The sequence below is a fragment of the Galeopterus variegatus genome, unplaced genomic scaffold (assembly GCF_000696425.1).
Source record: "Galeopterus variegatus unplaced genomic scaffold, G_variegatus-3.0.2 Scaffold92, whole genome shotgun sequence".
NCBI classification, from domain to species: domain Eukaryota; kingdom Metazoa; phylum Chordata; class Mammalia; order Dermoptera; family Cynocephalidae; genus Galeopterus; species Galeopterus variegatus.
Window position 1 is genome coordinate 185,000 of NW_007726203.1, and position 25,754 is coordinate 210,753.

Consider the following 25,754-nt stretch of genomic DNA (forward strand, 5'->3'; position numbering starts at 1 on the left):
CGCCCGCCGCTCCGCCCCTTCCGCAGATTCGCCACGAGCGCCCGCGGGGTCCGGCCGCGGAGGCTCCAGAAGCCTGCGGCAGCTCCGTCCGCGCCCGGGGATTGTGTTTGCGGCCGCCCGGCAGGGCCAAGCCCGAGCTCCGTCCGGGACCGCGGCAGCCGTGGCGAATCGCCGGCGCGCGGGCCCAGTCGGCAGCCTGGTGACCGTCGCCGTCGCTGTCCTTCTCCCTCCAGGGCTCCCGGACCCGCCCGCAGGATGGCCCCGGTGCCCTCTGCCGTCCGCCTCGCCGTCCGGGAGGCCGTTCACGCCCTGTCGTCTTCCGAGGACGGCGGCCGCGTGCTCCGCACCCTCGGGTCCCTGAAGCGGTACCTCGGCGCCGCGGGGGGTCCCGCCCTCCCGGCGGAGAGGGAGGAGTTCGCGGCGGTGCACTTCTCGGTCTTGCTCAGACGTTTGGCCGCATCGCTGAGCATGGGCTGGCTGGCGCCGGAGCTGGAGCGGCTGTGCGACAGCTTCTTCCTGGAGGGCCCGGCCGGCCAGGCCTTCCTGGTGCTGGTGGAGAGCATCGAGGGCGCCGCCGGGTGAGCGGGCCGGCCTTGGGGGTGGTCGTCACATCAGAAGCATCAAAAGGGCCGGGAGGGTGGCCAACCGGCAGGTTCCCTAAATTCTGTGAGGACTCAGGTCCTGAGAGGTGCTGGGAGAGAAGGGAGCTCGCACACCTGAATCCCCGAACACTAAGAGCTGTTTGCTTCCACCTCTGCTGCAGTGGGAGGGACTTACCCCTATCCCCAGAAGGCCCTTGCTCTCTTCCCGTCCCACGTCGTGTCTTCTTCAGAGAAGGACAAGAGTGGGAGTGTTCGCATCCCAGAGGGCAGAGACAGCGTCAGCTCCAGGTTGAGCCTTTGCCCTCCACCGGGTGACAGGTGGGGTGGTTGGCACCTGCCATCCTCCTGTGGCCCTTCCTTTGTGGCTCGCAACTCTGCAGTGAGGCACCCCGGGCACCGCTGCTAACTCACGGGGCTGCCTCGGGACCTTTCACGTTTTCAAGCACACCCATGGCTGACATGTGTCCGACCTGGACTCCAAGACCGGATGGTTCCCAGGCTCAATATCAGATCGCGCTAGTCTTTTCGAGGACGCCGTATCTCTGAGAAGCTGGGTTTTTAGAGGTTGTGTGGACCAGGAGATAAGGTGGAGTGTCCAGTGTAATTCCAAGCTGGGGAAGCTGCACAGGGCCCAGCAGCACCTGCCTCCTACTAATTGTGGTTATTCTGGAGTAGAATTAAGATTTTTTCTTTTGGTGTATGAGTTAGGACTAAAGTGTTAAGTTGTTGGGACTGTCTATTTAATAACGGTGGTTGGGATTCCTTGTGGCCGGAAGAGGGTGTGGAGGATGGAGGGGTTTGGGGACCTGCCCAACACGCCTGCTTTGTCTAACCCCAGCTTTCATCTGATGAAGATGGCACGGCTGCTGTCCAGGTTTCTGAGTGAGAGCAGGATGGTGGCTCTGATGGAGGAGCAGTGTCGGCAGTGTGTGGAGCCTGGCTTCCCCCCGCTTCAGGAGGCGCTGCTCAGCAAGGTGGTGGCCTTGCCCGATCACCTGGGCAACCGGCTGCAGCGGGAGAACCTGGCCGAATTCTTCCCGCACAACTACTTCCCTCTGCTGGGCGAGGAGGTTGTGCAGGCACTGCAGGTGGTTGTGGACTCACTCCGAGGTGAGGCCCGCTCTCCTGGGGCCGTCATCCGCTCCCTCTCTGTCCAGAGTCATGACCAGGGTGTGCCTGAGGCAGGTCAGCTGACATCCCCTGTTTGAGATGGTCGTGACCCCATGCTGCAGTTTCGTCCTTCTCATCTTTTGACCTTGGGAGGAGGTGGGGCTGACCTTGATTCCTTCAGCTCTTGGTTGGGCACTTGGTGGGGTCATCCAGATGGGGCCTGCTCACTTCGCTATGTCATCTGGGTAGCATGTGTGTTCTTTGTGCTCTCCGCCATGCCACAGGAGGGGCTCCTCTTCTGCTGGCAGAGCCCGCTTCTTCTCATGGGCTTGGGTTTGTCCCATGTGCCTCTGGTTGCTAGTCGTTTCGGGGGCCCACCCCATATGGATGTCAAGTAGAGGAACTTGAGGTTCTTTGGGTTTGGAGGCAGATGCTGATGGCCAACGTGGGGGCTTTCCATGTGTGTGTGGGGTGTGGTGGGACATGCTCTGTCACTGGCCGTTGAGTCTCCCACTCTTGTAAGGTGTTTTAGGTTTTCGCTCTGTCTTTGGAGCATCAGAAACAAGGCTTCCCTGGTTGTGTGTTCAAGGAGCGAGGAGAAGTCTGGGGGCAGTGCGAGGTCGGCTGGAGTGGGCTGTCAGGTTGTGGACCGGCAAGGCGGGCTTGGCAGGAGCCCTGGCCTCTCCCTGCAGCTCTTCCTTCTCATGCCTTTCATGAATCCTGCCGAGGGCAGAGATGCTCCTTGGATGTGGCTGCTCCAGCTGCCAAGTCCCCATCTTGGTTCACAGCAGTGTGTCCTTCCGTGTGCTTAGGCCTAGCACCCTGGAACCCCTGTGTCCTGCATCTTCGTGCCCTACAGAGCCCATGAGGGAGCAGGTCCCCTCAAATCCCCGCAAGTCCCCCACCCTGGCCCCGGCCACCCCATCTCATCTGGATTCTTGCAGCAACCTCCCAAGCCTGCCTTACCTTTTCTGAACGTAGCTCCAGCTTGGAGCCGCAGATGGTGCTGGTGATGCCTGAAGAGCCTTGAACGTGTGGAGAACACATCTGGAACACGTCTGCTGCATTCTTTCAGGGGTTGCATCTCTGCCTGATCCTAAAGGCCCCTTTAGAGGTCTTGGCGCCCCGTGTCCCTTCACACTGGCTTTGTGTCTGTTGTCTTCTCAGTTCTGTGTCCCAGCTCAGGTAGTGGGGCCTGTGCCACCCAGTTCTCTTCTTGTTTTCCATGTTCTCATGTTCTTCACAGATGTGGGAGTCCCTCTTCCCTGCGGGTCCCCCTTGATGCCCCATTTTCATCCTGTGATACTGTACTCGTCCCGGCTTCTTAGGGCCATTGTGACAATTAAGTGAGCTCATGTGTATAAATCTTCTTAAGCAGGTATTATTGGCTTTTCAAGTTAAGAATAGTCCTACTTAGATTTTTGTTGGAGTTAGATTGATTTGCACTTAGACGCTGAGCGAATTTGCATTTTTACAATTTGGCGTCTGCCTGTCCAGGAACAAAGTCTGTCTCTCCACCTGACCAGGTGTCCCCCCGTAACTTCAGTCTGCTTTCCTGTGCCAGGTGGCTCAGACTGCTCCGTTTCCTTCGTGTCACAGCTCCTGGGGAAAGTCTGTGTCCATGGCAGACAGAGTGAGTAGCTTGTGTCCTGCTCATCCTGCAGCAGTCACAGGCGAGCTGCCCTCGGGGGATTCCCTCACCTGGGCTGGGCCTGGGGGTGGCTGGTGTGGGCTGTCCTGGGCCCCTTGGGTCTGGGGTTGGGCTGTCCCTGCTGGTGAGCCTGTGGGGCTGTGAACGCCCTTCAGCCACCCAGGTGGTGTAGCTCCCGAGGCTCAGGGCCTCTGTGTGTCCCTCAGAGGAGTTCCTGAGCGTGCTGGTGCCCCGGTTGACAGTGCTCACCCAGGGCAGTTGCCTGTGGCAGCGGGTCTGCTGGCGCCTGCTGGAGCGCGTGCCTGACCGGGCCATGGAGGCCGTGCTAGTGGGGCTCGTGGAGGCAGCTCCGGGGTAAGCAGCAGGTACTCTTCCCACCGCCAGCGTCTCTGGGGCTGGGTGGGGGGCATGGACTTTACTACGTTGCCCTCCCTCGTGCCACTTTTCCTGGGTGCATGCTGCAGCCAGCACCCCATGTAGATGCTCAAGGGATGTGAGTGGTGGCCATTCTTCCCTCAGAGTCACTATTCCCAGCTGGTCACAGCGGTGCAAGTGCATGTGCTGGTGTGGCCGCCTTTGTTGTTTCTGATGAGGCTGCCTGGCCTGGTTCTGGGCCTCCCCACATGTCCACAGCTTTGGCCCGTCTGGCTTTCCATGTCTAATGCACTGTCCCCTCTGCCGAGGCTGCGACTATCTATGGTCAGAGGGTTCCTTTTTTTCATTATGAAAATAGCATAGATGCTATAAAAAGCTCTAATCCTATAGAAGGGTGTGCGGTGAAAAGCAGCTTCTGAGAGGTCCCCAGGCACGAGTGCTGTGGGGTCCTACCCCCACCCCCGTATTAACACAGAGCGGCCCGAGTCCCCAGCCCCACCCTGTGCCTTTTGCCATGTCTTCACAGTAGCCCTGCTGCTCCTTAGCAGCTCCTCATACCTGTGTGTCCTCCGTAGCAGGTGATTGCAGGTGGCAGTCCTGGAGGCATGGTCACTGGGCCACGTGAAACCTAGCACCTCCAGCTCGCATGCCCTCTGCTGGCACCCCCAGCATGCGAGGAGGCGCCCACCTCTCTGCCACCCCTGTTGCCTCCATGTTTGGCTTTGTGTTCTTGGATTCTGCGTGGCAGTGTGTGTGCGACATCTGCAGTTCTGTGTGACCTACTCAGTCACATCCTTTGCCTGGTGTTTATACTGGGCTCCTGGCACTTGCGCATTTGTGAGAGCTCTTACCACGTTTCAGGTCTCTTTCCCAGGCATGTCAGTGGGTTTGTGACTTTGCAGAGACATTCTTGTCCCTGTCGTGAGCACTTTACATGACGGATGCTCACTTAGGGTTTGGAACCTTCTGTCTCTGGGATGTTTCTAGCTTAACCCTTCCCTGCTCCAAGGTGGTAGATCAATTTGCATAGGTTTTCTTTTTTTTTGGTGGTGGGGTAGGGCATCTGGCCGGTGTGGGGATCCAAACCCATGACCTTGGTGTTATGAGGTTGAACTAACCAACTGAGCTAACTGGCCAGCCCACGCATAGTTTTTCTTTCTCTATTTTTCTTTTTGATTTTGTTTTTTACTTTTTAAAATCTTCATATCTGTGACTGTGGAATTTTAAGTGGTGAGTGAGGGAGAAATTCAGCCTTGTCTGTCCATGCTGACTAGAGGGGCTTGTCAGCCTCTCACTCACTGAAGGGTGTGGGAGCTCGGCCCAGGCTCTGTAAACTACTGCCCTTGCATCAAACCTGGCTCACCACATTTTTGACAACAAAGCTTTATTGGCACACAGCCGTGCTCGCTCACTTACATATGTGTCTGTGGCTGCTGCAGTGGCACATTGAGTGGTTGCTACAAAGACTGCAGTGCTCAGAAACCTAGTGCGTTCGCTGTCTGGACCTCTATGTGACAGGTCTGCTGCCCCCGCTTTTGCTGAGGGCTGCCGTCTCGTGCTGCTCTCTCTCAGCTCGGGCCCAGGGCCCAGGCTATCCTTGGGTCTCCGCATTTGGACCTGGGAGGAGGGAGCATGAAGGCCTGACTCAGATTGTCCAGGACTGATCTAGAGTCTCATGTGTGGGGCCTAACCAAGCCCAGGTCTTTGAGCATTCGGGTCCCCACCTCTCCTCCTGCTGCCTCTGAGGCTGTTGGCAACTCTGGTCCCTCCCGGTTGCTTTGCAGGCCTGAAGTCCTGTCGCGGCTGCTGGGGAACCTGGTGGTGAAGAGTAAGAAGGCTCAGTTTGTGATGACCAGGAAGCTTCTGCTTCTGCAGTACCGGTGCACGGTGAGGATACAGGCGAGGGCTGTGGAGAGTGGGGTTAGAGCACGGTCTGCTGCCCAGAAACGTCATGTGGGACTGTGGCTTGCAGGGGTGCGCAAAGGGGTGGCTATGGTGCTGCCCCACTGATGGGCCCTGACGAGGCCCAGCCCTGAGCAAGTGTTGTACGCACCCCTTGATCCTCGGCCACTCAAGGAGCTGTCCTCACCAGCTCCATCCTGAGCACAAGGAGGTCGATCTATCAGGACTCGGAGGCCATGCACCTCCCTGACGTGTGCCTGCCACTGTCCCTGTGTCCTGAAACCCAGGCCAGCGAGGGCCAGGGCATCTCAGGCTGCAGAGAATGGGAGCAGGGGGGCAGAGCTGGCCATGGAGTCGGGGACAGAACAGGGCCTCCGCATCCTGTGGCTCACGTGCCTTTCACTCAGCAGAGGTTTGCTGGACGCCCACTGTGTGCCAAGCCCTTGCTTGTGGACAGAAGGCCATAGCCCCTCCGTGTGGAGTGTACACCACAGGGAGGCAGGTGCCACTCGTGAGGCGGTTATGTGGGACGTGTCCAGTGCTGAAAAGGCCCAGGAGATGGATGGGCACTGCGGGGGGGTCCACAAAGACCTTTCTGTTGAGGAGAGACCTGAAGGAGGTAGAGGAGGGGCTGGGCTGGCCTGGGTTGGCAGTTGGCCCCCCGGGCGGCTGCTGAGAGCAGGAGGATGGGAGGAGGTGAGATACAAAGACAGGCGGGGCAGGGGGTGGTGACAAGATTGGACTTTGTTACCAAGACTCACCGTGCTCCCGTGCGGCGGTGGTGTTGCGCTGCGGTAGAGATGACACCAGCTCCACCTGGCCACGTAGCAGGGAGCCACGTACACTACAGCCCCTCAGAGCTCTTGGGGAGATGGGCCAGGAGAGGTAGACGCCTCTCAGCCTGGGGTTTTGCATTGCTTAGCTGTCATTCCTGTGTGGGCAGATGACGTAGTTTCAGGGAAACAGGGCTAGAGGTACTTCCCACAGACCCCTGATGAAGGATGACTGGGGTTGTCCTGATGTGCATTTGCCATCCCTAAACCTGAGAGTTTACAGTCTTTCAAGCCCCCAGAGCATTAAACAAGCAGGTGAGGCCACAAAGCAAGACCTGCAAGTAGTGGAGCAAATGTCCTGCAGTCATGTTCCTGGTAGCCCGGCCAAGAATCAAATCTCCAAGCTCAGCAAAAAGAATCTCAAAGAAAAGGAGAGAGAAGACAGGACGAAGAGCAGCATTGAGGGGAAACACTCACTGGGCATGTGGGACAGAAAGTGGGTTGAGAAGGGCAGACCCCCGGTGTCCAGCACGACATCTGCCACAAGACAGACACAGGAAGTCTGAGATACTGCAAGTATCCCCATGACAATCAATTTGAAAACTTGGATGAAATGGGAAATTTCCTGAAAAATCAGGTGCCCCAGTTGACATGCACAGTATCGGGCATGCCCTGAGAACTGGGCTCTGGCTCTGTGGGATGGTGGAGCCTCTCAGTGGGTCCCTCTCACTGAGAGGTGGAGGGCGTCCCCTGCACTCGTCAGCTGCCTGCCAGGCTCCTGGGCACAACAGTGCTCAGCCCCTGGGACTCCCCACCCCGGGCAGCAGTCTCTGCCTGGCAGACAGGATGCTGGCTTCTGTTGCAGACAGCCATGCTGCATAGCCTGCTGGGGTACCTGGCCATGGACAGCCAGCGGCGCCCACTCCTCGTCCAGGTGAGCACACACTCTGTTATTCTGCCCCCTGTGGTGTCCCCAGGAGAAGGGCTGTGCAGGAACCTCTGGGGGGAAGAGCAGGGAGGGGCTCCTTGTGCTAGAGCCTCTCTGGCAGGCGGCCTGGCACTGAGGCCCATGTGGTGGGGTCATGCCGCCTGCCAGGTGCTGAAGGAGCTTCTGGAGACATGGGGTAGCAGCAGCGCCGTCCGACACACACCCCTGCCGCAGCAGTGCTACGTCAGCAAGTCCATCCTCATCTGCCTGGCGTACCTAGGGGAGCCGGAGCTGCAGGACAGCCGGGATGGTGAGCAGGCTTTGAGCAGGCAGCTCAGGCACACATGCTGGCCCTGGGCCCTGGGAGTGCTCAAGTGTGTGTCTGCTGCTTCCAGAGTTGCTGGCCAGCATGATGGCTGGCCTGAAGTGCCGCCTAGACAGCAGCCTGCCCCCTGTGCGCCGCCTGGGCATGATTGTGGCTGAGGTTGTCAGCTCCCGGATCCACTCTGAGGGGCCTCCCCTGAGGTTCCAGGTAAGGTTATAGGGCTGTGCCCTCCATGTCCCTTCTGTGGGGGTAAGGCTCTGGGTCTCCCTGAGTGGCTGCCACTCCAGCCCCAGCGTCCCTTCACCTTCCTGGGGTCCAGGCTCACAGAGTGTCTCACATGGGTAGCAGACATGTCCCTCAGTCCCTGGGGGTCTCGCAGGCCAGGTGCCTGAGCACATGGTCCCCAGGGCAGTTCCGTGGATGTTTCTAGACTCCAGACAGGAGCCCCATTGAAGACGGGTGCAGGGGCCGCTGGGTCGCTCTGGGCTGGCAGAAGCAGGGGGCTGGCCACCCTGCTGCCCACTGTGTGGCGTGGGCCTGACTGTGGCAGTGTCAGGCCTGGGTGTCAGATGTTGCCCCAACGTCATCTGCTGAGCCTCTGGGCTGGACCCAGGGACTGTTAGCATGGGGGCCAACAGGAGGAAAAAGGGCCTTTCCAGCCTCCAGTCCACCCAGCACCCCCCTTGGCCTGAGGTGGACACTGACTGAGGCCAGGTCACTAAAGGAGATTGGGCTGTGACGGTGGCCGGAGAGGAGGGCCTGGCCTTGGCTGCCTCCACCTCTGCAGTGACACGTACCTGCAGCCTGAGCCTGGCCTGTGTGCACTTGCAGTATGAAGAGGATGACCTGAGCCGTGAGATGCTGGCCTTGGCCATGCCCCGGCCTGTGCATGACGGCTCTTTGGGGGCCAGGTGAGGATCTTGTGCCCCATGCCCGCCTGTGTCTGTGTGGACCTTGTCAACCTGGACTCCAGTAGCCAGGACAGAAGTTAGAGGCGTGGAAGGGGCACTGCTGTTGGATGGAGGCTGTGTGAGCAGAGGCCCGTGTGGGGCGCCCCTGACAGGTTTCTTCTTCCTTGTTTCCCAAAAGCCCATCCCTTGCGCCAGTTGTCGGAGAGACCCCTGCAGAGACCGTGGACAGCAGTGTCAACCCAGCACAGCCAGAGGGCCCTGACTCGGAGCTGGACAGGTAGGGGTCCGCTGCGGTGGTCTGCAGAACAGCAGCTGTGGGGTAGGCGCTGGAGCCAGCACAGCACGGCCACCAGGTGTGGCCTGCCACGGTCTCACTGTCCCTTCCCTTCCACTTTGCAGGTGAGTGCCTGTGGGCACAAAGCCCCGCTGCAGCCCTGGCCTTTGGGGGCTTGGGGTGAATTTTAGCATGTTTAGAACTGGGCCCCCGTCAGAGAAGAAGATAGTGGGGGGCACCCGAATCTGCAGCTTTGGGTGCTTCCTCTCACTGGGCAACATGCAGTCCTGTGTATCTTGTTTCTTCCGCAGTGATGATGAGTTTGTCCCGTACGACATGTCGGGGGACAGAGAGCTGAAGCGCAGCAAGGCACCAGCGTATGTCCGGGACTATGTGGAAGGTGAGCGTGGGACCCCAGGTGGGCCTGGCAGACTGTGCTGTAGGTCCCACCCACAGCTCTGTGCTCTGCAGGGCGAGCGGAGCCTCCGGCAGCTCTCACTGTGACATGCTGGACCCTCAGGAAGCCATCTGTCCCAGGTGTTCACCACCTACTAAGGTCATGGCGGAGACTGATGGGGCCTATCTGGGTTCTGTACAGCCCTGAGCACGTCTGAGGACATGGAGCACTGGGAGGCGGCCCTGCGGGCACTTGAGGGCCTGATCTACAGGAACCCTGCAGCCACCAGGGAGGTGAGTAGTGGGGCGGGGGTCAGGGTGGTGGGGGAGGGCAGGAGCCTCTCCTGGGCAGGCGGCTGGTGGGCAGCCCTGGCTCTTGCAGCAGAGGGCTGGGGCGTCCACCTGACCACTGTGGGCAGGTGAGCGTGGAGCTGGCCAAGGTGCTGCTGCACCTGGAGGAGAGGACATGTGTGGTGGGATTCGAGGTGCTGCGCCAGAGAGCTCTGGTGGCCGTCACAGTCACGGACCCAGCTGGGGTGAGTCCCTGCACGGTGGCCCCAGCCAGGGATGCTCAGCAGGACATGCTCAGAGCTGCAGCCCTCGCGGCTCCATCCTGTGCCTGGGCTGGCTGTGCGGTGCTTGGAGGTGGCGCCCCGGGTGGGCCACCGGGGTCCTGGCCCACAGTGGCCTCTCTTCTGCCTGGCTTAGGTTGCTGAGTATCTGACCTCGCAGTTCTACGCCCTGAATTATAGCCTCCGGCAGCGCATGGACATCCTGGACGTAAGTGTCCCCAAGCAGGCTTCTGTCCCCACGTCAGGCCCCAGCTGGCCTAGTGTAGGGAGTCAAAAGCTCCGTGCACAGTGGCCAGAGGTCTCCCCATGTCTCTGTGTCGCTGACAAGAGGCCCCGACAGGCCTACCTACTGTTTCTTGAGTGGGGGACAGTGCAGCCCGCAGCTGTGGGGCTTCAGGGGCTGAGTCCTTTGTTTTAAAGAACAACTTTATTGGTATAATTTGCACACCATATAAAATTCACCATTTTAGGATAAACAAAATGTGTTCTCTCCATACAGTGGAATATTATTCAGCCATAAAAAAGGACACTTGCTTCAACAGTGACCAGCCTTGAAAACACTTAGAGCCAGTCACAAAGGAACGCATATTGTATGAAGGCACTTCAAAAAGTCTGTGGAGGGGCCGGCCCGGTGGCGCACTGCTACAGTGCGCCACTTGGGAAGTGCGGCGGCGCTCCCGCCGAGGGTTCGGATCCCACATACAGACTGGTTCCCGCTCACTGGCTGAGCGAGGTGCGGGGAGCAACACCGAGGGTTGCGATCCCGTTGCCGGTCCCAGGCCGGTACGGGCGCGACACTGACGGTTGCGATCCGTTGCCGGTCATGAAAAAAAGACAAAAAGGAAAAAAAAAAAAAAAAGTCTGTGGAAAAATAGTGTTGAAAGATAACACAAGTCTTTCCATGAACTTTTTGAAGTACCCTCGTACGATTCCACTTATACAAGATCCCTAGAATAGTCAAATTCATAGAGACAAAAAAATAAAATGGGGTTGCCTGGGGTTGGGGGAGGGGGGTGGGAGCCAGTGTTTGATGGGGACAGAGGTTCAGTTTGGGAAGATGGGAAAGTCTGGAGATGGATGGGGGTGATGGTCACATGACAGTGTGAATGTGCTTAATGCCAATAAAGTGTATGCTTAAAAATGGTTAAAATGGTAAATCTTATGCACTTTTTGCCACAATAAAACAAAAAAGACTAAGGAAACACCAGAACTCACCATTCTGGAACGGACAAGAACTCAGTGGCATTTAGTGTGTTCACAGTGTCGTGTGGCCACTGCCTCTGTCCAGCTCCAGAATGTCTTCACACCAGGAGACCCCAAACCCATTAGTGGTCACTCCCAGTCCTCTCTCCCAACCCCTGTCACCCCCCAGTCCACTTCTGTCTCTGGCTTTCTGTTCTGGATGTCTGAGTGCAGCCATGTGCTGTGTGGTCTTTGGATCTGGTGTCCTTTGCCTAGCCTGTTTCTGAAGCTTGCTCATGTGCCGTGTGTCCGTGCCTCACTGGTTTTGCCTGTGAGGCTGAGTTCCTAGGGGAAGGGAGAATGGTTGCAGGGTCGGTGGGAAGGAGTGAGCTCTGGAAAGGGGAGGCTCCCCCGGCCAGGCACTGTCATCTTGGAGCCCTGAGCCTGCCTTTGCCCCCTGTCCCTCCAGTAAACCTCAGTGAGTCTGAAGTTCTTGGAATGAACTTTCTCTGTTGTTCCCAGAACACGCCTTCTTTCCCACAGATCTGAGGGCCATGGGGCCCCATTTCTGCTGTGGGGCTTTGTGACCATGTGGCTGATAACTTGACTTTGAGAAGCTGGCTTTCCCCCGTGGGATGCCTCCATGGTCTCTCCCCTCCTCTAGGTCCTGACTCTGGCTGCTCAGGAGCTGTCCTGGCCTGGGCGCCTTGGGAGGGCTCCACAGCTCAGCTCCCCTGGTCTCAGCACCCAGAGCTCACCGGCACTGGCTGCCTCCCAGCCTGGCAGCGCTGCAACTCCTGTCTGGCGAGTGGTTGTGGAGGAGCGTATCAGAAGCAAGACCCGGCGCTTCTCTAAGGTCAGCCGGGCCCCAGTCCGGTGGGGACTCTTGGCCGACGGGACAGCTGTCAAATGCCTCCAGGTGCTGTTTGCACTGAGGGGGCAGCTAAATCTGAGGCCAGGGATGGTGCCACACTGGCATTCCTTGAAGGGAGAGTTTGGGGTGCAAGCTGAGGGCTGTGACAGACACCATAAGAGGGTCAAGCTGGTGTGGTTTTAAAACATGAATGTGTGGGCCGGCCTGGTGGCGCACTCGGTAGAGTGCGGCGCTTGGGAGTGTGGTGGCACTCCCGCCAAGGGTTCGGATCCCATGTAGAGACTGGTCCGCTCACTGGTTGAGCGTGGTGCGGGCGCGACGCCGAGGGTTGCGATCCCATTGCCAGTCGCGGTACGGGCGCGACACTGAGGGTTGCGATCCCGTTACCAGTCACGAAAAAAAGACAAAAAGGGAAAAAAACAAAAACAAACAAACAAAAAAACATGAACGTGTGTGTGGGAGTGAAAAGGTCCTAAGAATTCTAGGTTAGAAACAACCTGGCAGGTGCTCTGTTGTCAGGGTCCATCTAGGCTGGGGGTCTTGCCACACCCTAGGTGATATCTGGAGACAGTTTTGGTTATTACTGGGAATGGCGGGAGGTTTCAGGAGGCTGTTCAGTGTCCCTCAGTGCCCAGGGTGGCCACCCCAACAGGCCTTGTCCTGCCTGCAAGATTGGGAATCCTGGTCTGGGCCTAGGGCAGCTCCCACCATGGGTGTGGGTGGAGCCCCAGCTGGGTCCCGTCACCGTCTGTGCAGGGCCTGAGAGAGCCGAGACAAGCCAAGGGCTGTGCAGCTCCGGGCAGCTGCATGTCTTGCACAGGCCTGGCCCCTCTGTGAGCACTGTCTGTTTGCAGGGCTCCCACCGGAGACTGGCAGGAGGCCCCAACAGGTTCAGCTCTGTGGCTGGCTACTTTTTCTTCCCCCTCATTCAGCACTTTGACAGGTGAGTGGTTTTGTGGAGGCCTGTGGATCAGGGGCATAGGATCCCTGGACACACCCTGCAGACATGAGGCTTCCCAGGGTCGGGTCTGTGGTGGGGCTTCTGGCAAGAACAGGGTCATGACCTCTGCCAGGATGGTTTTGTGAGCTTGAGTTAAATGACCTGGTATTTTCTGGAAGGTTCCCTGTGCCTTTGAGCTTTGTGGCAAGGACACTCAGCTTTGTTGCCTTTGTCATGCAGAGGCTAGAGGTGCTGCAGTGCCAGCTGACTCTGCCTTGGGCTCACCTCCTCATCTAGCCTCAGCTAGAGCCAGACCCCCACTGCATGGGGGTCCTGGGAGCCATGGCTGGCCTTGTGTGCCTCTCCTGTGGCTCTTGGTGCCCTGGGTGTCTGGGTGGTGACTGCAGGAGAAAGGGTCTGCAGAACTCCCAGCAGCTGGGGTCGCCACTCACTCAAGTCTGCTGTAGGCCTCTGGTGACCTTTGACCTCTTGGGAGATGACCAGTTGGTTCTTGGAAGACTGACCCACACCTTAGGGGCCCTGATGTACCTGGCTGTGAACAGCACCGTGAGTTTGGGACTGGAAGCTGATGGTCCCACCATGTCATCTCGAGCATTCATGTGACAGGGCTGAGCACTGAGTGGCCTGTCCTGCCTGACGCAGGGGGAGGGCCATGGTGGTGGGCATGGGGCGCTGCATGGAGTATGTTCCTCAGCCTCCCATGGCCCTGGGACAGGTGTTTGAGGTGGGGCCCACCTGTGTGACGCTCCACAGGGGCAGCGAAGCATCCCCAAAGCTCACATGGGCCTGACCCTGCTGCCACCTAGCAGTAGAAACCCACCCTTGGGTGTGGGGTGTGGGGGCGGCAGCACCTGCCCACTCCTCCCTCCTGTCTGCAGGTGGCGGTGCCCATGGGCAAGGCCCTGCTGGAGTTCGTGTGGGCCCTGCGCTTCCACGGCGACGCGTGAGTACCTTCAGCGCTGGGGGCCAGCCAGTCGCCAATGGCTGTGGTGGTCTGGGGAGGAGTCTGGGAAGTGGATAGTGGTGGCTGAGCGGTAGCTTGGGCTGGCTCTTCTTAAAGAGGAAGTGTGCCGGCAAGGCTGAGTGGGGCTAGGCGTGTGCAGGTGGGTCTCCTGAGTGCAGCGGAAGGGCGCCCTGGCCTGCTGTTGTCCCTGCTCCCATTGGCAGCGCCAGGCTGGGGCCCCCCCAAAGGCTCAGAGCCCAGCTGGTGGCTTAGCCCTCCCGCCTTCTTGCTTGGCAGCTACGTGCGCCAGGGCCTGCTGTCTGCAGTCTCCTCCATCCTCCTCAGTGTACCTGCCGAGCAGCTGTTGGGGGACCTGCCAGACGAGCTGCTGGAAGCCAGGGCCTGGCTGGCAGGTGAGTGCTGGTCCCAGCCATGTGGGTGAGGCGGGCAGGTGGCCACGTGGGGCATGAAGCGACTTGGACAGCCTGAGCATGGCCAGGCAAGTCGTAGGCCAGCCCTGTGTCTGATGGGCGCACCCATCCTCTTGGTGCCAAGAACTGTGTGGTGATCCCTCCATGAGGAAAATGGGGAGATGGCCGTGGTCACTTCGGGGAGTCCTGCAGGGGACCCGAGAGAACACTTCATGTGGGAATCCATTCCTTCCGAGAAATCCCAAACCCGTGTCGGTTGTGCAGCAGAGCCATGTAGCAGGGTAACGCAGCAGATGCTGGGGCCCAGCTCAGACTTCCTGGAGCCGCGGGCTGTGCATCAGCTCCCCACCACATTCTTTGTACAAGGTCAGCGGCAGACGTTGTACCCTTCACACCAGGTCCTGGAACTGGAGCTGAGGACAGGCCCTCCCAGTCCCAAGGGCCCTGCTCTCCCAATAGTGACCTTTTTCTCCCCCTTTGCCATGAGCCAAGATCCAGCCAAGGCTCCTGCAGTACTCTTAACTGCTGCTTCTCTGGCTCCTTTAGCCAAGCATGTCCCCCAGCGTCTATGGCTGTTTGTTTCAGGATGCCCCTGGTGTGGTGTCACTGTTTGCTTCTAAATTTCATGTGTGGTCACACCACCTGGCAATGCGGGTCCTTTTCAGGGCCTTGTGGTATGGGACCCATGATGGGAAGACTGGGCAAGATCCTGGGATGAAGCTGCTTTCCCTATGGTGATGGTGGTGGCCTTGGGTGACTCTTGGGGACTGCAGGGTCCTGGTCATCTGTTCAGGTGAACTGCAGGGTGCCAGGGATAAGGAGCAGAGTGTGGGATTGATGAATGCAGGAAGGGTGGGCCCTAGTGGGCTGTCACCTATGCTGTCATCTGTGCCATCCCTGTGCCTAGGCTGGGGTCACAGGTCAAGGGCAACCCATCTCACTGCCAGAGCTCATGTCTTGGAGAAGTGAGGCAGGTGCCGTGGGTGCTGAGTGGTGATACAGCGGGCGTTGTGCTGGGTTTTCCTTCCCTGGAGGGACAGTGAGGGCCCCAGACGAGCCCAGCAGTGTGCTCTTGATGCCTGCCCAGTGGCCCCTGCCATGCCTAGATGAGGAAATGCCCCTCCGTGTGGAGTTGCTGATGGCAGTGGGGCAGGGCGGCCACACTCTTCAAGGTCCTGAGCCTCCTGCATCCCCAAGGGCTCTGCCCCACATCATGGCTCTCTGGGGGCTTTGGGGGCAGCAGCACTAGGACCACCATGGGGGCCCCGGGCCCTCAGCTGGTCTCTTTGGCTTGGGGTGTGCAAGGGGGTCAGGCAGCATTGGGGCCAGCACAGGACAGGCGTAGGCAGAGGATCCCCTTTTTCACATACCTGAGATCCTGGTTTGACTTGGCAATTCCCATCTAGTCCCGAGCTTCCTGGGTCCCAGGGCTTAAGAAGGCCTTAGGGCAGCACGTGATTCCAGATCCTCCCACACACCGGACTCCAACCAGGCAGTGAGTGACCCTTTGTGAATTGCCAGGGTCTTCTGCCTCTGGCTGCAGCTGTATTTGTCTACTTGGTGTCGGTGCAGCTGGGCCTTGCAGGCCTCATGCAGGCTGGCACAGAGCAGGCCTGCTTCTCCCCCAGCAAGGCAGTTACTGATCCCATGTAAGGTGTGGCCAGCAGAGGAGGGGCCAGGGCCTTTGGGAGATTCCTGGGCTTGTGTGCAAATCCTCGCTCCACTTCCCAGCCTCCAGGGCAGGATTGTACCAGCTCTATCCCCTGCCTGCATGTCCAACAGAGCTTATCCCAGGTCGGTGCTGGGGGGTGGGGCAGGGCCCTGTGACCTGTGGTCCGGGTCCCTCCCTCACATAGTAGAGGACATTGCCGTGCTGGCCGGGTTCCCAGCCCCAGTTGTGTTGAGGGGGGACATTCCTTGGGCACAGGGATGCAGTGGAGACTCTCAGCCAGGTGTCTCTCCTGGTATCTGTGCTCAGGGCCTGGCAGGTGGCTCTTCTAGGAAGACTCAAAAGAAGAGATAAAGTGGCTGGGCCTGTGACCTGCCTTTTGTTTTTCATTTTTATCTTTGCCAGATGTGGCCGAGAAGGACCCAGATGAGGACTGCAGAATGCTGGCGGTGAAGGCTCTGCTGCTTCTGGAGAGACTCAAAGACAAACTCCTTCCAGCCTCCTCTCCCTAGTCCCCTGAGGCCTTCCCTGCCACAGAAGGCCCAGCCGACCCCGGGGCGTCCCTGCTGGAAGAGGGAAAGGCTGAGGGCCGAGCAGAAGGCCCAGGAGTGGAGCTGAAGCAGCATCTAGGCTTTGTAGCGAGCGTGGCAGGTCTGGGGCGGGTCATCTGGTACCGGTACCTAGTGTGCAGATACAGGAAAGCTGCTGCCCCACCTGCCCCAGCTGTTGTTTTCGGTCTGGAAGTCTGTGTATTCAGCTAAAAATACAGCAGGATGTGGCACTGCCCCTACAGGGCACAGCAACCTGAAAGCTGGGGCTGGGGGCACCGGCTGAGGAGGCGACTCTTCCTGAGGGCAGGACCAGTGGGCTCAGGGAGCCGAAGGTGGGTAGGGAGAGTGCTGCTGCTCAGAGCCCCCAATATGCTCCTGCAGGAGCCAGGCAGAGCAGGGTCACTCCTTCTGGGCCCTTGTGGGCCTCTTAACATTGTGTCCCCTGAAGAATAAAAAGCTGCTGCAGGTGCTCAAACAGACTTTCTCTGCGGTTCTCACTGCTTGGGTGGGGACCATTGGTTCCTATAGGGACTCTTGTGAGGGGGAGTCATGAAAATGGGGTCGGGGAGGGGCAGTAAGGGGCATACATCAGAGAAAAACTTTATTGGAGTCACAGGAGTTTCGGCAGCCAGTGGGTGGGACGTAGCCATCAGGGCGCAGGCCATCCTGCCTCCCATGAGGCTGCCGCAGCACCTGTCCAGGACAGGCCCATGGGAACTGCCTGGCAACCATCTGATGGGTGTGGGAAGGAAGCGTGGGGACGGCAGCAGTTTGCAGCCTCAGTTCTTGAAATTCTAGTAGTTTCTTAGCTTTACCCTCTGTGGTTAGAAGACTATTACCAAAAAGACCAATCCAACTTCCTTTAAAGGAACTAAACCAAAAATCCACAGGAACTGCGGAGCCCCTGTTGGCAGGAATGCTGAAGGGATGGTTAAAAGTGTAAGCGTGCTCTTCCCCCTGAAGGCGGAGGCAGCAGAGGCAGAGCGCAGTCCCGCTGGCCACGTCCTGCCAGAGCTCTGCTCCTGTACTCCGTGCAGAGGGTTTTTCTTTTTTGCAACAAAAAAGCTGTCTTTGCCACTACTGACTGGAACATTCCAGAAGACACCTTCCCAGCAGCAGGCCACTGTGTGCTGGCATAGCGGCCATCAGGGGTTGTTCTCTATCTCCTCTGCCACCTCCTCATCCACCTCCCTGCGGTCCTCCATACTGCTGTGGCACAGCCGCTCGGGCACGATGCGTGTTGGAGGGAGGCCCAGGCCCTGGTGCACGGCGTCCACAGTCCCCTGGCTCACATAGTACAACATGTCGGTGGAGGGAAGCCTTTTCCGCATCTCCTCGAGGTACTTGTAGGCCTAGAACAGAGGTACAGCGTTACTTGTGGGCCCAGCTAGGCGTGATGGCCAGTGCCTCGTGTAGTCCACAGTGAGGACAGGAGATGCCACATTTGTTCACTGTAAGGAAGTTTCCTGAGCACCTATGAGGTACCCGCCTCTACCTCGAGGGCCAGAGGAGAGCACCTGCTTCTGGAGGTGAGTGAGCAGGGAGGGGGGCTTCCTGTTACCTGGGTCCCCGGGTCTGAGGCTCCACCCGTTTATCAGGGAACTGTGGTGTCCGAAGACAGCACACAGTTCAGGCCCTGAGCAGCTCACACTCTGAGCTGTGGTCAGCATTCACAGCTGAAGTCCCTAGCAGCCATGCACAAGGGTGGGGTCTGCGTTCTAGAACAGTGTCCCTGTAGAACCTGCTCTCCTGGAGGCACACGGAGCCCTCTAAGGCGAGGGGAACTCCTGTGCGCTCACTGCTCTCAGCCACTCTGGGGCGAGTGCTTCTCCGACTGGAGGACGGGCCACAATGTCAATGCTTTGCCTTGCTTGTTCTGACCCCAGTTCATTGGGCCTGTAATTAACTTGAATCTCCTGTATGAATGGTCCTTGACCCAAGGTCAGTAGGCTATGGAGTTAAGGGGTTTCCTCTGGTTCTGCAGTGGCAAGGTGTGGGAGGGCAAGGGAGGGCCCCACACACAGCTGCTCAGAGGTTGGGGGGTGAGGTGGGACAGAGTACCATACCTACACCTATCTGCACCTGCTTACACTTGCCTAAACCTTTCTTTTTTTTTTTAAAGATGACCAGTAGGGCCGGCCCGGTGGCGCATGCTACAGTGCGCCGCCTGGGAAGCGCGGCAGCGCTCCCGCCGAGGGTTCGGATCCCACATACAGACCAGCCACTCACTGGCTGAGCGAGGTGCGGGAGCAACACCGAGGGTTGCGATCCCGTTGCCGGTCCCGGTCCGGTACGGGCGTGACACTGAGGGTTGCGATCCGTTGCCGGTCACGAAAAAAGACAAAAAGGAAAAAAAAAAAAAATGACCGGTAAGGGGATCTTAACCCTTGACCTGGTGTTGTCAGCACCACGCTCACTCATTGAGCTAACCGGCCATCCCTATATGGGATCCGAACCCGTGGCCTTGGTGTTATCAGCACCGCACTCTACGGAGTGAGCCACAGGCCGGCCCCTAATGTCTTGTTTTTTAATTTTATGTTTGTATTACAGTAAACTATACTTAAATAAAATTTACCATTTTAATCACTTTTTTTTTTTTTTTTTTTTTACTGACCGGTAACAGGATTGCAACCCTCAGTGTTGCGCCCGCACCGTGCTCAGCCAGTGAGCCTTGACCTGGTGTTGTCAGCACCACGCTCACTCATTGAGCTAACCGGCCATCCCTATATGGGATCCGAACCCGTGGCCTTGGTGTTATCAGCACCACACTCTCCCGAGTGAGCCACAGGCCGGCCCATTGCCTAAACCTTTCTGCACCTGTCTGCACCTACCTATACCTGCTCATCTTTCGGTGGGGGGGGAGGGGGCACACACAAACATAAGGGGCAGGATTGGGACTTCATGTGGCTTCTAGGGTTTACCCAAAAGGTACACATATTAATTCAGAATGTGTTTTTTTTTAAATTTTTATTTTGTCAATATACAATGTAGCAGAATGTGTTTTTTAATCCAAAATTTCTAGCAGCTTTTAAATTTTTTATGAGGAATAACAGTCCTATCTTACTATTTCTTAAAGATGATAAAACTCTTACGGCAATTTTATTTTGAACAGATGTAACTAGAATATAACAAGTAAAATAGAAGGGCTGGCCTGTGGCTCACTTGGGAGAGCGTGGTGCTGACAACACCAAGTCAAGGGTTAAGATCCCCTTATCTGTCATCTTTAAAAAAAAAAAAAAAAAAAAGGTAAAATAGAAAGAGATAAATGTGTCAATAATGATCATAAAAGAAAACACAAAGTGCGATTTTTTTTTTCCTTTTTGTCTTTTTTCGTGACCGGCAACGGATCGCAACCCTCAGTGTCACGCCCGCACCTCGCTCAGCCAGTTGCGATCCCGTTGCCGGTCCCGGTCCGGTACGGGCGCGACACTGAGGGTCTGTATGTGGGATCCAAACCCTCGGCGGGAGCGCCGCCACGCTCCCAAGCGGCGCACTGTAGCAGTGCGCCACCGGGCCGGCCCCAAAGTGCGATTTTTGGATGGCTCACTGGCACCACCAGGCTGCTGACTGTGTTTACAGCAGGCCTCTGCTGGAGCCCTCTGCAAACTCACAAGCCAGAGGGCAAAGCACACATCTGCACGAGAAGAGATGCCATGACACTGCCTGCCACGCGCAGGCACGAGGCAGGGCACACGGGACACGAGGAGGAGGAGAGGAAGAGAGGCTCAGGATGGGGTGAGGGCTGCATTGAGAAACCCCAGCCGTGCCAAGAACACTGGTATTGGGAGGATGGGGTTGGCAGCAGCGGAATTCAGGGAGGGCTGGCACTGGGAGGGAGGAAGAGGAGGGTGAGAGCTGATCAGGAAACGGAAAAGCCTCGTGGTCAGAGAGGGTCCATCTGTGCCTGAACCCAGCAGGGCCAGCACATGTGAATCCTCCAAGGACAGAGCTGGCTTCATAAAGGGCAAGGGAGCAGTTTCCACAAGGAAGGTACAGTTACTAAAGATGGTGAAGGACTGCAAAGAGATTCAGCACCAAGAGGAGCAGCAGCGTGAGGACATGACTCTGACGATGGGGCAGGCAGCCTGGGTGGGTGGCAAGAAACCAGCCAAGGGTGAGGAGTCGGCAGTGGGTGAAGGGTGATGTCAGAGCAATGACTAGGGGTTCTTGTCCCCACAAGAGGAAGTGTGCACATGCCTGCACTTTCTCAATTTATTTATAGTTTTTGTGTACTTAAAGTTGCTAAATTACATAGGCTTCAAGCAAGCAGAGAGACAAAAAAGTTCGTGAAATATTTAAAATGTGATTTTTCTGTTAATTTTGAGGACACAGCAGCATGAGCATCTCTACAGTCCAGTTTTGCTTTTAGATACAAAATTGTAGTTCTTCTCCCAAAAAAAGAAACCTTGTTGGGATTAAGACTTAGAATCATTTCTTCCCAACAACAAAAGGGGTGGGTAGCATGGTTAGGGCCAAGGGCAGTGGGCAGCTAGTTGGGAGGCCTAAGCTGCACATGCTGACCTTCAGCCTGTGGGACGCCACCAAGAAATGGCCTTCTTGTGGGTTCTGGAGACGGCAGCCTCCTGCGCCGACACTGTTCACCAGCAGGAACTGTCTGCGAGATGAATTTGGCTGGTGGCTCAAGGAGGCAGAACATGGGGCTGTGACCAGGTCTAGGTGGCCTCCTTGGGAACACAGAGTAAGATGCAGCTGAGGGAGTTCTTTATGTTGGCTACAATAGGGTTAGGATTGAAAAGGAATGAGCAGAGAGTCTTCTGATCATGGCTACATGACTCATCAGACCAGCCCTCCCCCACAACAAGCAGCTCTGGGCAGACACACAGGGCAGGAGAGTGCAGTTGCAGGCAGGCAGAAGCTGGAAGAAGGGGCAGCACTGGGCGAGTTTCCTGCTTATTATAACTTTTTGCCTTGAGCAGGCCCCAGTCAGGGTGACTGGGCATCAAAACAGTACACAGAGGCCCATGCTGTTACTGGCCAGAAGAACCAGAATTGAAATTTTTTGACTATAGCAGTTGGAAGGTGAGGGGAGAAATATTAGAATAGAGAGAGTCATAGAAGGGGAGCCCAAGTTATGAGTATAAAGCCTGCCATAAACTCTATTTGACACTGCACTATTCATGTGGTTGGGGGCAGGCTTTAAGAAGTCCAGCTAGGGCCGGCCTGTGGCTCACTCTGGTGAGTGTGGTGCTGACAACACCAAGTCAAGGATTAAGATCCCCTTACTGGTCATCTTTAAAAAAAAAAAAAAAAAGCCCAACTAAAGCTAAAACACACTGAACAGAGATTTAAGCTGCTGTCCACCACAGGGGAGCAAGTTTAGTCGCTGAGATAAGCAAAAATGGTTGCCTAATAAAACAAACAAAAAGTAATACTCTTTAGAGGAACATAACAGAATCCAGAATCTATAGAATGGATTATCCACAATACAAAAACATTACAAGACATAAGAAGAAATGAAAACTTGGGCCGGCCCGGTGGCGCACTGCTACAGTGCGCCGCTTGGGAATGCGGCGGCGCTCCCGCTGAGGGTTCGGATCCCACATACAGACCGGTTCCCGCTCACTGACTGAGCGAGGTGTGGACGCAACACTGAGGGTTGCAATCCCGTTGCCGGTCCCGGTCCGGTACGGGCGTGACACTGAGGGTTGCGATCCGTTGCCGGACACACACAAAAAAAAAGACAAAAAGGAAAAAAAAAAAAAGAAGAAATGAAAACATGACCCATGCTCAGGAGAAAAAGCAAATAATAGAGACCAATCCTCCATGACCCAGATACTGGAATTAGTAGCAAAGATTTTAGAGCAGCAGTTATAACTGTGCTCAAGGGTATAAAGGAAAATATGTTTTTAACAAATAAATAGGAAACTTAAGCAAAGAAAGAACTAAGTGTAAATAAGAATTAAAAACTACATAATCTGGGCCGAGCCCGTGGTGCACTCGGGAGAGTGCGGCGCTGGGAGCGCAGCAGCACTCCTGCCGCAGGTTCAGATCCTATATAGGGATGACCGGTGTGCTCACTGGCTGAGCGTGGGGTGGCCAGTCTCAAAAAGGACAAAAAAAAAAAAAAACCCTACATAATCTAAAATAAAAAATTTGCTGAAAAGTTAACAATAGATTGAAGATAGCTAAAGAAAGTCAGTGGATTTGAAGATAGATCAATATAAATTATCTAACCCAAAGGACACAGAGAAACTAAAAGACAGAAGTAACAACACAAAGCAGTAATCACAAATGTGTCTGCTTACTATGAAAGGCCTAACATCTAATTGGAGTCCCAGAAGGAGAGGAGAGACAGAATGAGGCAGAAAAAAAGCATGAAGTAAAAATAATTACAAATTTCCCAAATTTGGTGAAAGACAAACTTACAGGTCCATGAAGCTCAGGATATATAAAATGAGAACACTAGGGACATCATTTTCAAATTGCTGAAAACCAAATATAAAGAAAAATATCCTGAAAGCAGCCACAGAGGGGGAAGGAGGATAGAAACATGTTACACATAAGGGCACAATAATAAAGCTGATGGCTGACTTCATCAGGAACCATGGGGGCCAGAACATAGTGGAAAGACATTCATGTGCTGAAAGGAGAAAAACCTGTAAAGCCAGAATTCTTAATCTGGTAAGAATAACCATTAACCATTAAAAAAGCCAAAATAAAGACATTTCAGATTAATAAAAAGTAAGAAAGTCTATCCTCAGGAGATCTGTACTTGAAGAAATGCCGAAGGGAGCTCCTCAGGCTGAAGAGGAATGATACTACATGAAGATGTGAATCACCGGGAAGAAGTAAAAAACACCAGAAATGGGAAATGTGTAGGTAAATATAAGACTCTTTATTTCTTTTTAATTTCTTTTAAATAGATATGATTGGGCTGGCCAGGGTTAGCTCACTTGAGAGAGGTTGGTGCTGATAACACCAAAGTCAAGGGTTTAGATCCCCTTACCAGCCAGCCACCAGGAAAAAAAAAAAAAAAAAAAAAGACTAAACAAAACACTATATTATAATGTTTATAATGTATGTTGATGTCATACAAATGATGAATATAGATGGGGATTTGTGTGGGTAAATGAACCTATATATTTGCACAGTTCATGAAGTGGTATGACATTAACTCTAACCAGACTGTGATAAGAATGTTTATAGTAATCCCTATATTTTTATGGCAAGCACTAAAAATATAATGCAGAGAGAGAGGTATGGATAAAAATCTAATAGATAAAATTCTCAAAAATATTCAATTAATTTATAAGAAGGTGGGGAAGTATACTTCTCTTAGCAGTGGACAAAAAGAAAAAAAAAAAGGCTGGAAAATAGGTTCAAAGAAACAAAAACTGGTAAGACAAACCAAACAAAAATGGTAGACTAAAACCAAGCCATATCAATAATTATATTAAATGTAAATAGATAAAACATCCCAATTAAAAGGCAGAGATTACCAGTATTTTAGAAAACCCAACTACATACTATCAACAGCGTGCTTTAAATACAATGACACCATCAGGCTGGAGGTAAAAGGAAGGAAAAAGGTGCACTGCACAACACTAAGCATAAAACATAAAGACTGGCAACACCAGCATCAGATTATGCATACTTCGAGACAAAGAGTATTACCAGGGATAAAGGGGGGAATTTCTTAAAGATAAATACAGTTGCCCAGCTTACTGCCTTGAGACAGTTTTCAGGCCACACTGCAGGCAGGGGGCAACCAAAGAGCCAGCAGCCTCCCTATGCTGAGGAAATGGTTCAGAGTCTGAGGAGGCCAGTGGTTACAACTTGTGGAGTAGAGTACTGGACAGGAGAGGACAGGGAGAAAGAACACTTGAGACCTGCAGAGGGCTCTGGGTCTTCTGCCGAGTACTGAACAGTGCATGTGTGTGATGAAAACAACTAAGGCCAGGGAAAGACCACTGGAAATAATCCTGCAGAACAATCCTGAGGGACTGATCACAGGGCCAGGAAAAGTTCATGCTCTCACCAGCCAGAATGGAAAGGCCTCCCAATATACTAGGCATTGAGAGGAGCACAGCTCTCTAAAGGATACTATCTTGGTAGTTGGTAAAATTAGCTCTAGATTCAAGGCTCTTCTGGACCCACCTAACAAAGCTAAAAAGCAAGCCGCAAAAGTAAGAGCAAGCTGTTCGAGAACCAAGCTCAAAAACACACACACACACACACAAAGACTCAACTAAAACATTTACAATATCTAGAATCCAATAAAAAAAATTACCAGGCATGAAAAGAAGCAGGGAAATATGAACCATAATAAGAATCAATCCACAGAAACAGATCCAGAATTGACATATAGTTAGGAGAAATGGACATTAAAACTGCTATTATGAACATACATGACATGCTCAAGAAGGCAGAGAAAGTACAAGCATAATAAAGAGAGATATGGAAGATACAAAGAAAAGGGCTGACTCACACTACTAGAGATGAAAATTGTAATGTTTGAGACGAAAAAATATGGATGGGATTAACAGAGTAGACATTGAGGAAGGGAAAATTGGTGAACTTGAAGAGGAGTATGAGTTGAGCAAGGGGACAGAATATACAACTAACTGGAGTTCCAGAAGGAGAGGAAAGAGAAGGAATAGAAGGGAAACTCCTCACAGACTGGGCGAAAATATTTGCAAATCGTATATCTGATAAAGTAAATGTATCTAGAAAGTATAAGAACACAACTAACAACATCCCTTCCCCCACCAAAAAAATACGAATGGGTATTAAGCACAAGGGAAGGTATTCAACATCTAGTAGTCATTAAGAAAATGTAAATTAAACTACAATCACATACCACTACACACTAGGATGGCAAAAATGAAAAAGAGTGATCATACCAAATGCTGGTGAAGAGGAGGAAAAACACTTGTGCGGGTTGTGAGCTCAATTAGTCACTAACATGGAACAGCATTTCTTTTTTGTAAAAGTGACTGAAAGATAAGCTATGGTTATCAGAAAGGTGTGTGGCAGGTATGTTCTCAAAAATGAACAAAGTGGGCCTGTCACTTCAAGGAAAATAGTAACTGACATTTGGCTACTGACAAATTTGAGCTCTCAAACACTAGAATGTCAGAAGCCCTATATGGTGGGATGCTCCCGGTGAGCAGGGCCTGGGCCTCACCATCTGGTGCTCCTCCACCTGCAGGTAGTGCTCCACCAGGAAGCCACAGACATCCCCGATGCGGATGGTGCTGTTGAGGTCCGGCTCCTCCAGGAGCAGCTCGCACTGCTTGATGGACTCCTTGGGGTCCTCTGTGTATGTCCTGCCGTGAGCAAAGAGGAGGCCTGAGCTCCAAA

General features: G+C 54.7%; 2 protein-coding genes across 2 annotated transcripts in view; one reads left to right on the forward strand and one right to left on the reverse strand.

Annotated features, from left to right (window-relative positions):
* Positions 1–255: 255 nt before the first annotated feature.
* Positions 256–16,909, forward strand: TELO2 (telomere maintenance 2). Its single transcript, XM_008581392.1, has 20 exons — positions 256–578; positions 1,435–1,712; positions 3,277–3,345; positions 3,570–3,717; positions 5,523–5,625; positions 7,279–7,347; positions 7,510–7,651; positions 7,737–7,873; positions 8,498–8,577; positions 8,756–8,854; positions 9,163–9,251; positions 9,450–9,541; positions 9,667–9,783; positions 9,956–10,027; positions 11,666–11,857; positions 12,730–12,818; positions 13,283–13,382; positions 13,715–13,779; positions 14,077–14,192; positions 16,285–16,909. Exons 1-20 carry the CDS (start codon positions 256–258, stop codon positions 16,389–16,391), a joined length of 2,487 nt encoding a protein of 828 aa, XP_008579614.1. The 3' UTR covers positions 16,392–16,909.
* A 109-nt stretch (positions 16,910–17,018) lies between these two features.
* The window catches only part of IFT140 (intraflagellar transport 140), a 79,947-nt gene continuing 71,211 nt past the window's right edge, over positions 17,019–25,754 (reverse strand). Inside the window, exons 28-29 of the mRNA XM_008581411.1 lie at positions 25,579–25,720; positions 17,019–17,782 (exon numbers count right to left, since the gene is read on the reverse strand). Of these exons, the coding sequence (XP_008579633.1) occupies positions 17,576–17,782; positions 25,579–25,720 (349 nt within the window). The 3' untranslated portion in view covers positions 17,019–17,575. The remainder of the gene's footprint in view (positions 17,783–25,578; positions 25,721–25,754) is intronic.

Bases quoted from the DNA above. Each gene is read 5' to 3' on its own strand.
- TELO2 (XM_008581392.1), top strand. From the start codon at position 256: ATGGCCCCGGTGCCCTCTGCCGTCCGCCTCGCCGTCCGGGAGGCCGTT. The intron at 9,542-9,666 runs GTGAGTAGTGGG...CACTGTGGGCAG, and splicing joins ACCCTGCAGCCACCAGGGAG to GTGAGCGTGGAGCTGGCCAA. The intron at 9,784-9,955 runs GTGAGTCCCTGC...TGCCTGGCTTAG, and splicing joins CAGTCACGGACCCAGCTGGG to GTTGCTGAGTATCTGACCTC.